The sequence below is a fragment of the Podarcis bocagei genome, assembly GCF_964188305.1.
Source record: "Podarcis bocagei genome assembly, chromosome: 5".
In the NCBI taxonomy this organism is placed as follows: Eukaryota; Metazoa; Chordata; class Lepidosauria; order Squamata; family Lacertidae; genus Podarcis; species Podarcis bocagei.
Window position 1 is genome coordinate 44,243,947 of NC_138129.1, and position 10,738 is coordinate 44,254,684.

At 44.0% G+C, this 10,738-nt stretch overlaps 1 protein-coding gene across 1 annotated transcript; it reads left to right on the plus strand.

Annotated features, from left to right (window-relative positions):
• The first annotated feature begins 1,385 nt into the window (after nucleotides 1-1,385).
• On the plus strand, nucleotides 1,386-9,625 carry PPP1R15B (protein phosphatase 1 regulatory subunit 15B). The gene is made up of 2 exons (XM_081195608.1): nucleotides 1,386-2,808; nucleotides 6,798-9,625. Exons 1-2 carry the CDS (start codon nucleotides 1,531-1,533, stop codon nucleotides 6,987-6,989), a joined length of 1,470 nt encoding a protein of 489 aa, XP_081051734.1. The 5' UTR covers nucleotides 1,386-1,530; the 3' UTR covers nucleotides 6,990-9,625.
• Nucleotides 9,626-10,738: the final 1,113 nt, after the last annotated feature.

Here is a 10,738-nt window from a genome sequence, read left to right on the forward strand (position 1 = left end):
CAGCCTTATCTTTGTGCTGCCCTTAAGTGTACTTTTCTACATTTTTTTGTTTCGCTTTGACTTCTTTCTGCTGTTCATACAGAGATGGGGGAAGCCTGGCTAGACACAGGCAGTTCACCACCAGTTATTAGCAGTGCTTCCTAGATGTTTTGAAATCTTGGGGAACAAGTTGGACATAAACTGAACATTGCAGTTAGGGGGACCAAATGCAAAAGAGGACAGAGGCTATGCAGCTGTGACAACTGTGTAGAAGGAATTTTAGCGGGGGCAGCTTGTCTTCTGTATCTGGCCACCCTTGCAGTGTGGGGTGCTCCTATTGATAATACCCACCAGCCAGTGGCGTAGCGTGGGGGGTGCAGGGGGGGCCGGCCGTGCCGGGCGCAACATCTGGGGGTTAGGGGGCGCAAATCCACGGGTTAGGGGGCGCAAATCTACGGATTAGGGGGCGCAAATTACTTGCCTTGCCCCGGGTGCTGACAACCCACGCTACGCCACTGCCACCAGCCAAGATACTCTACATCATCCCGCCTCATATTTTCTATCCCAGTTCCAGTCAGCATTGCATTGGGCTGCTTTTATGTACTTCTGAAAACCTTGGGGTTTTGAGGCCTGCTGATACCTTGGACCTTGTGTGTGGATGGTAGTTTTTGGCTACAGAAGGCACCATCCTTGGAGAACAAGTTTGCTATGAACATATGAGGCAGCCTCCCACGAGCTGTCGCCCTCCAGTTATTTTGGACTACAACTTCCATCAGCCCCGGCCAGCATGGCTGACGTTTAGGGAATGACATGGTTTGTAGTGCAGAAACATCTGGAGGGCCCCGGCTTGGAGAAGGCTGCTAAATAGTATGATTTCTGAGGTAAGAAACTGGGAGGTGTTTCCTCTTCCTCCTTGATCTTCATTTCTTTTGAATGGAACTTTGCTAATAAGCTGCACCTCAACAGCTATGAAGCGCCTTTAGAAAACAAAAACGTTGCTGAATGTTTCTATAACCCTCTAATAATTTAGAGGAGCAACCAGCTGATGCAATCGCCCGCCTGCGCCAGCGCTCAGTCACCAAAGTGCGCTCGCTCGCTCTCCCTCGAGGGAGGCGGAGCCACGAGTGTGCAGGGAACCAATCGCGAGCCGTCGGCTGCTATCTAGCTTCCCCGGATGTTACTCGAAGCGCCACCCGGCCTTTAATCTTCCCTTTTCAGGTGACAAGAAGAGACGCTTCTTTCGCTTCCGCGCTTGCTGAGGGGGCTGCGCGTGCGCCTGCGCTCGGTAAAGGAGGGGTCTTCCCCCCCCCCCCAGCGGCCTAACTGCTGCGCCCTTCTCTCGCCGCCATCTTGTTCCTCTCGCTTCAAACCAGCGGCATCCAGCCCCGAAGCGGCCGCCGGTCTCCGCCGGGAAGGAACATGGCGTGGCCCAAGCCGGGGAGAAGCCACCGCCGCCGCGTCCTCAGCCATCCCCGAAAGGCCTCCGGAGCGGCCGGGCGACGCGGGGCTGAAGCGCTGAGGTGAGCAGCCCTGGGCGCACCCGTCGTCACCATGGAGCCGAGCCGGGAGCGGGAGCAGGCGGCCCCTCGCCTCGGCGCTCGCCCGACCGCCTTGCCGCCGCCGCAGCCGGAGCCCGACGCCCCGTTCTCGCTGCTGCGGCTCTTCTCGCAGCTGCTGCAGCGCCTCGTGCCGGGCCAGGCCGCCCCGCTCTTCTGGCTCCAGTCGGAGGCCCACGCCACAGGGCTGCCGCCGCTGATCGCCGTCCAGCACCAGCTGCGCCTGGTCGCCGCCTCCTCCTCCTCCACCTACGTGCTCGGCGCGGCAGACAAGGGCTCGCTGCCGGGCCCTCTCAGCGCTGCTTGGGAGGAGCTGCCCGAGCCCCGCTCCGCGCTCTCCAAGCTCCCCGAGATCCTCCAGCAGGTGCATCTGCGCGGGAGCAAGGCCGGGCTCGGCGCGCAGGACCCCGACGGCGGCTACTATAGCTTGGAGGTAGAGGAGCAGCAGCAGCAGCAGCGGGACTCCTGGGCCCCGAGAGACTCGTTGCCTGCGGATGGCCGTGAGGAGGAAGCTCAGGAGCACCCAGGCTCCGGGGATGCCTGCGGGCGTCCTGGTGCGGGGGATCCGTGCGGGGAGGAGGGTCTTTCCGAGGCCCCTTCCGACTCGGACTCGGACATAGAGCAAGATATCCCTGCGGTGACTAGGCCTGCGTGTCCTAACAAACTGATCGATTACATCCTAGGGGGTGCTTGCAGCGGGGAGGAGAGCGATGGGGAGGAAGAAGGCTCGGGCGGTGAAGAGGATGAAGATGACGACGATGACGGGTTTGACAGCGAAGGCTCCCTTTCCGAATCCGATGCCGCCAGCCAGGATGGGGAAAACATTCACTTGTGGAACTCCTTTTGTAGCCTGGACCCTTACGATCCTCGGAATTTCACAGCAGCTGTTCGAACTGCTGGGAACACACCCGAGGAAGCGCCTCCTGTTGAGTCAGAGGAGGTGGAGGATACTTCCTCGTGGACTGAAAGTTCCTGGGAGGAAGATGAGTGGGAGTCCAGCAGCGTGGATGAATCGGAAAACTTGAAATTGTGGAACTCTTTCTGTAACGCTGAGGATCCTTACAACCCTTTCAACTTCAAGGCACAGTTTCAGACTGCAGAAAAGAAAGGGAAAAGTGGCTTGAAGGGACCGACAGGGACAGGCCTTGGACCCTCTCAGTGTAGCATCTTACTTAGCTGTCAGGTGCACCTGATCGGTAACAGAGACACTGAGGTTACGGAAAATGTGAAGCATGGTGTCCTTTCTAGAGGAAAGTGTAAGAAGAAGAAAAAGGTATGTTTTACATTGGTTTATTATGCAAGCAGGAGGTGCCATTTAAATATATATGTGTATCCTTCCCAATTGACCTGTAGAGTGGCTTACCACAGAGCTAAACATATGGCTGTAGGGGGTTGTACTAGATAACCCTCAGGGTCCCTTCCAGCTCTACAATACTATGATTCTATACCAAAGTAAGTTCTGGGAGGCCTACAACAGTAATAGAGAAACTGGCCTTCCATATGTTTTGGACTACAACTCTCATCAGCCCCAACCAGCTTGGCTAGAAGTCAGGGATGATGAAGTGGTAGTTGAATGACATCTGTAGAGGTGCAAGTTCCCCATTACTGAACTATGACCTAAATTACTAAAGTTATGGTGTCACACTGTGGTAATTCCTGGCATAGCTGACTTGTTCTTTCTACTTCTTTGAAATTATTGTTCCTAAAATAGTACACTCTTTTTTTGCCCAGGACTGAGCTTAAAATAGAGTATCAAGTTGGATATCACAAATTGGCTATCATGGGGCCAGGATAAATTTCCATAGAACTGCTTTGTAGATTAATTAATCCTGTGGCTGGAATAAGAATGTAAAATGCCTTGCAAGAATTTGTCTTTCTCTTCCACTTGCAGCACATATTGTGAAATCAAATTTGGGAGCACTGTATGTATTGGGGCATGGGATACACGTTATACCATGTTTCTTAGAAGAATGGAGATTTCCTCCAAAGCTAGCATTACACCAACAATGCAAGTTAGTACTAAAATTACAAAGCTGCACATGAAGGGGTTAAATTTGTTTCAAAGTGATTTATGCTTGCTTGTCTTACTATTTCCACTTCTGTACTTGCCTTGCATTTCAGAACTTCCCTTCATTGCATTGTATCATATTGTAGATTCTGTAAGAATGGGGAGTTGACTCATGGGTGACAGGCTCCATGTGACTGGCAGGAGTTGTGCACCCTCTACTTTCAGTCACAATTCAGCCACTCTGTTTTATCCTAAACTCCATTCTCTCCTCCCCTTCCCTTGATAAATCCCATTGATTTATGTGAAACAAAGCTAGAAATGCTTTGAAGTAGTGCAAGTGTGGGCCTCCTTGTGCACCAGTCTGTTCTTTCAAGCCTCCAGTCTGTTTGGGCTAACAATGATTAGCTGCCATGGCTTTCTGAGGAATTTAATACAATTACTTGACTCATGCTTTGTTTGCTTAATGTTGTTCTGTCACCTAGCTTTCCTAGGAGAATGCTGTAGTGCAAAATTATTGTTAATCCTCTTGAATACTTAAACTTAGCACTGTTCAATGTAGAAACCTCAGAAAGGAGAACTCTTCTGTGACACATTAGAATGCAGTATCCATCTGTGTAGTCATGTTTGAAACAGTCTGTTTTGCTGTAGTTATTTGTGCTGCTCAGCAAAATAGCTAGCAGGTGCATGTAATTGCAGCAGAATAAACACTTTCAGGGTCTTCAGAACTGACAAATACATTGTGTGTTTTTAAATCAGGAAACTTACTCTATTTAGGAATGGGGCAAGTGGCCTTAAGCTAGGACAAGCTGGAACTTTCCATTCATTTAGTTGTGTTGCTATTTGTTTATGCGTTCCCCGTGATGTATTACCTTGAAATTCATTGTACAGTTACAACAAAATCAGGATAATTATCACAAAACTTCTGTTGTTTTCTTTATTTAAAAGGGAGTATTTATAATTAGATCAAAATTCTATTCTAGGCAATGGCTATAACTTTTAGTTTTTAATCTTTCTTTTTCTCCAAGTAGCTCAAGTGCATGGTTCCTCCTAATTTATATTATATTTCATTTATATTATCCTGTTACACAGAGAGAGTGATCAACCCAGTCTTCCTAGGCCTAGTTTTGCAGCCTACACTTGTTTATTTCTGACTCCTGTTATAAAGTGAGGGGGTTGGACTAGATGACCTCCTGGTCCCTTCCAACTTTACAAGTCTACGATTCTATGAAAATATAGGTAGACTATGCAATAACATGAGAATGATAAAGTGGTTAATAAGCTATTCTAAAATCTGCACAATTTAAGTAAAACTCTGACCCTGATGTGCTACTTGAGCTTTCGTTTGCATTAATGTCAGTGTTCTCCTGAGAGATTTATGTTGTGGGTGTCATAGGCTGCAATCCAAGCCCCCTTTGTGGCTGGCTTGGGTGGGTGAAGGATGTTGGACTGGGTGGAGACATCTCTTCAGCTAACCCTGCTGGCATGGTGCTAACCCTGCTGGCATGGCTACAGAGAGGGGTTGAAGGGCTGTCACATGACAGCATTTGACTGATTTAGGTGTGAATGCAACACCTTGTCATAACAGCTTGTCTGTCCCTTCCACTTCAGTTCTGAGCCAAGGTTAGCATTCCCTTGCCCAGCTGAACTTTGATATTAAGGATTGCAATACAGTTAGGAACTAAGGGATGTTTAGCAAAAAATATGCATAATAATTCATGGTGTCTAGATATACATGGATTACCTTTCTGTTAACCAAACATAGAATTTCAGAAATCCCTGGAGTGGTGAAATTACACATTTTAACTCAACCTTCCCTGTAAATCGCTCACAGTGACTTCTCTCAAAACAAATTCAACCCCCTTGTGTATTTCTTTCTAGTGACACAGTAAATGAACAAGGATCTGTGTGCAATATATACCTTAATGTTACATGACCTGGTAATGGTGCCCTGGAGGATACCTTGGAATGATGTAAATGGCAAGAAAGCATAAAGCAGAGGCAGAAGCTGATGTAACTATCTAGGATTCTTGTGTCTCACTTTTTGAATGAAGATTATTATAAACTTTAAGGGACCTGATATTATAAAATATGTATGGGTGTGTATTACATGCTCTAATCTTGACAGATTAAGGAATTCAAGTATTAAATTCATAATTTCTAGCTGTAAAATTGCCTAACTAATAGTTAAGACTGCTTAACAAGCAGTGTTTGCAGTGCTGTTTAAAGAGAAGGGGGAAAGGGCAAGCAGCCATGTTAGTCCTTAGAGAGAAATCCACAAGCAACACTAGGGTAATAATGTTATTAGGCCTAATTAAATGGTCACAGTAAAGTAAAAACCTTTCAGATTAATAAAAAATATTTATCAGAATGGGAAGGAAAAGACATTGCTTAGCAAGATGAAAAAGCCCTAGTCTGCACAGCAGTTCATAATAATAGACTGATTCCTTTGATGTATCTTGGACAGCCATACACAGTGGTACCTCTGTTTAAGAACAGCCCTGTTTACAAACTATTTGGTATAAAAACTCCGTAAAACCGGAAGTAGTGTTCCCGTTAGTGAACTTTACCTCGGTTTACGAACAGAAGCTGAACGGTGGAAGGGCACTGGCGACTGGAGGTCTCATTAGGGAAAGTGCGCCTTGGTTTAAGAATGGACTTCTGAAACGGATTAAGTTCGTAAACCGAGGTATCACTGTAGTCGTAAATGTTTTTAATAAATGGTCTCTTCTGACACAGTTGATTCATACTGTCCTTGGAAGCAGACCAACATTCGAGATTGGTCCTGTGTGTTCGTCTATAGTTCTGTGAGTGCATTTTTGTCAAGCTGGGGAAAGATTTCATAACACATCAGAATTTAAATGTGAGCTTTGCTGACTTCCATCATATGACGTCTGGAAACTTCCTTCATAACTATCTGCAAGTTGGGTAGGTGTGGCTTGGCCAAAATGGCCTTGTGGGTCAAATGGAAAGGCCCGGCAAGCCTAATTAAAACAGCAGGCCAGCGGTTCAGTATTGTTCATGGCTGCTATCCATTGTGCCCCTTAACCCACAAGCACTGATCTCTTTAATACACATGAAAATGAATAAAATGTATTGCACAAATGTCACAGTTTAGTCCTCTCACCTAGGTGATAAATACTTGGTAACTGCGTATTTATGTTTTTCCTTTACTGTGCTTTAAAAACAAATGTAGAATTAAAATAGATGCTATTTAAATGCAAGTTGATTATTTGATCTAACTTTGTCTCATGTAGGTGACCTTCCTTGAAGAAGTTACTGAGTATTATGTGAGCAATGAGGAAGATCGGAAAGGACCCTGGGAAGAATTTGCACGTGATGGGTGCCGGTTCCATAAACGAATTCAAGAAACTGAGGCTGCTATTGGATATTGCTTAACAATGGAGCACAGGCAGCGAATATTTAATAGACTCCAGGAAATGTTGTGAAATTATGTTTTCTAGCACCTTAATAAAGTATAAAAATAAAAGGGTAATGCATTTTAATGACACATGAGCTTCTTATTAAAATGGCAGCTGCCTACATGATGTAAAAGTTGGGGGGCAGTAGTAATTTAATGCTGCATCTCAGTACTCTGCAACAGATAATGCTGTATGTGTATGGATGCAGGCTCCATTTGGTATCATCAGGCATGATTAGTGCATAACTGTTCCCTTCTAAAGCCAAGTGTATCTGCTTTGGCAGAAGCCAATCCAGAGATGCTTCTCTCTGCATGTGCAAAGAGTGCTCTCTCACATATAAGACAGACAAATGTATGAGTGTGGATTTTTTGCACTTTTTAAAAGGGAAAATATTTTGAAGTATATTTATTGGGTTTGGAACCCATCAATGCAGTTCTGATTTAAAGTTTGCATATTGCAGTCTATTCTTTTTTTATTTAGAGCTTGTGTATAATAGAAATTGCAAATCTTATAATAGTACAGTGGTACCTTGGGTTGCAGACGCTTCAGGTTACGTGAATTCGGGTTGCGCACCGCGCTGAACCCGGAAGTACCGGAACGGGTTACTTCCGGATTTCGGCACTCACGAATGCACAAAAGCACTGAATCGCAACCCGTGTGTGCGCAGACGCGGCGCTGTGGGTTGCGAACGTGCCTCCCACACGGATCACGCTCGCAGCCCAGGGTTCCACTGTATATCATTCTTGACTCAAACATTACCCATCCTATATGTATTTCTCATACAGTCTCTAATGTTCCAAAAGACAAGAATGATACATGTTTGTTACATCTTTAGTTTTAAAGTATTTGCTTGTTCCAAGTCATTTGCAATAATCTGCCTCTCAAACTGTACCATACTTGTCTCTTATGATCAACAACCTGGATTTAGGCTGCTGAAAGAAGGTAACTGTAGTGTCACTCTTAAGAATGGATTGCTTAAATTCTAAGACAGTTCTGCTTATACTTCTTGGACAGTGCCCAGCTAACACATTCTGTTAGTGCAAGGAATTCTGCTTATATAATAGGATTTCCCCCCTCCTCCCCCACCTAATGCCATCCCCAAATTACACTGGAGGGTTGGGGGAACCCTTACAACAGATTTAGGGGGCAGTATCATTGGCACAAGTGGAAATTCTTACACTAATGGGACTGTGACATAGCATTCCTTTGGCTACACCCCAATTCACACAAGCACCTATAATCAGCTGAGCACTGTGGAAAGAATAAAGCAAGATGTTAATTTGATTAGTGTCTGCTCTAGTACACAGATATATCTACACTCATAGTAAATAGGATTTAGTCGTTAACAATTTGTAATTCCCATCAGCTATGATGTTTACAAAAAATCAGTATTAATGCAATTGTTCACAATAGCATCATAACTGGTTGTAAGTCTAATTCAGCAGCTAATTCTTAATGCATTCATGTGATTTGGGATGCATAACGTTATGTAGCTATTGGTCAAAAATTCTGTTTGTGTTACCAAGAGTTGGATGCGTGTTTGCATTACAAACAATGACTTCATGGCCTAGATAAAATAGCTCAGAGTCCAGAGATTTTGGAGTAAAGCTCAGTATGCTACTCTTAATAGTACAACTAAAAATAGTGCTCTGTTCCTTCTGATTTAAAGCCACACAAACATTAATTGGAACCATTTTGCCCTATTTATACCCTGAACTTTTTCAGTTGTAAATTCTAATTGGATAAGCAGTTCTCTTTACAAAAATAAATCAATACAATACACATGGAGGGAGGTGTTTCTGATACAGAGGTGTTTCTGATTTTTGATAGCTTTCATTCACAGTATGCTTTATTTTAGACAATGCTTATTTTGAAGTGGTATTTTTTAAGCAGGTTGAGTTGTCAGCAATGGCCTGCTGTAGAATTTCATTAATCGATCTGGATCTGTGCTATGACTGCAATCCTGTATACATTTCCCTGGGACTAAGTAAAATCTGAACTCTGGATTAGGCTAAATGAGGAGGGGCAAGGGAATCTTTCTCTTTTAAGGGCTGCATTCATTTGGAGGTAATATGAGAATAGATGCTAGCAATATGTGTAGCCTCCCCCTTTTCTCTAGCAAAGTGCATCTCCCATCTCCCTGTGTTCAGCTCATTACTAAGTGGCAGGATCATCTTTCTATAGATTAATGATTACACTGAAAATAGAAAATCTTCCCACTTTGATACTATTTTAATTACTGTTTTTTACTAGTCACCTGCAGAATACTGGGTAGAAGGGCGATTCTGATTCTCAATTTGAAGCCATAAAAACAGGACAGCAGACTTCCTAAAATAGAATTAGTCCATTCTCTTTCTGTAGAAACATTTAATGGTGCTAAATGTGGCAATGAAGTATGTCTTTCAGCTCGTTTTTTTTCCTGAACAGCAAGTCATGAAAACCCACTACTTCTAAAACTTTAAATCAAAACCGTAATTGATCAGAATTTTATTTTTATATTGTTTTAGGAAGGCAAAGTTAAGAGCCAGATAACCTTTCACTTTATACAGATTTAAGTGAATTTGATTGTATCTCATTGGGATTTTATATTTAAAGTTATATTTCTGTATATAATAAAACAATTTCCAACTAATCTGTAAAAGTAATAAATACTTTGCAAGCTACTTTCCTGTTGTCTGGACTATTGATATATAGCTCCTGTAATGGAAGAATGGGGGCAACTGGTGGTTTCAGAGCTGTGCATTGCCTATGGAAAAACACTTATATACTATACAATATACTATATAAAAACTAGTATTTGGGAATCAGCACAACAGCTTATTTAGTATTAATAATGAGTGTGTTATTAAGTTTGGTTCCGTTCCCTCCCTCCCTCCCACCAATTGATTGGTTGTGTGGGACCTTCAGCTAGGCCTTGCTTTCCCTGTGCATATATCCCAACTGCCCAGATGGCTTTAACATGGATAAGTGGGATAAAAATGTGTCCTGTCCTCTATGACTGTCTTCCTAGACATGCCACTTTCAATACCATGTTGTTCACTTTTCTCCTCTCCACTAACCTGCCCATCTCTGATCATATCAAAGAAGAAGCAGTTCAGTCTCCTTGTGGCAGTCATGTTGTGAGCACTGCCTCTGAAGAGGTGGGGAAAACAATGAATCTGCTAGTTAAGCCAAATGAAATGCTACAAAATGTGCCAATAACTCTATAAGTCCTCTAAAAGGCACGTTAAACTTAGAACCAGTTTGGTACAGTGGTCCAAGAGTCAAGACTAGGAGCTGGGAGAGCAGGGTTCCAATTCCCACTCGGTCAGGAAGCTTACTGGGTGGCCTTAAGCCAGTCACTGCCTGTCAGCCTAACCTACCTCACCGGGATTGTGAGGATAAAAGAAGGGGTGGGGTGGGGTGACGCATGTACACCTTCTTGAGCTACTTAGAGGAAAGGTTGAGGCAAGATGACCCTTGGGGTTCCTTCCAACTCGACAGTTCTATGATTCTATAATATAGAAGGAGCTTTAAATTGACCAAAGTAGCAGAACTGAGATCAGCAAAAAGTCTGAGGTTTAGGAAATTGTTTCTGTGTAGGAATGGGCTGATTTTGGAGTTCCTTCACACTATGTGTGTGTAATGTGTGAATTACACACTTGGATTTGTAGGAGCATATTTGTCATATCCAGAATAGGTTGGTGCTTCCTGCTGAGTGTACACTGATGGCAGACTCAGGTTTGCTACGATATAATAATAATAATAATAATAATAATAATAATAATAATAATAAT

Coding starts and splice junctions, on each gene's coding strand:
- PPP1R15B (XM_081195608.1), top strand. CDS start 1,531: ATGGAGCCGAGCCGGGAGCGGGAGCAGGCGGCCCCTCGCCTCGGCGCT. Junction 2,809..6,797: donor AGTGTAAGAAGAAGAAAAAG/GTATGTTTTACA, acceptor TGTCTCATGTAG/GTGACCTTCCTTGAAGAAGT.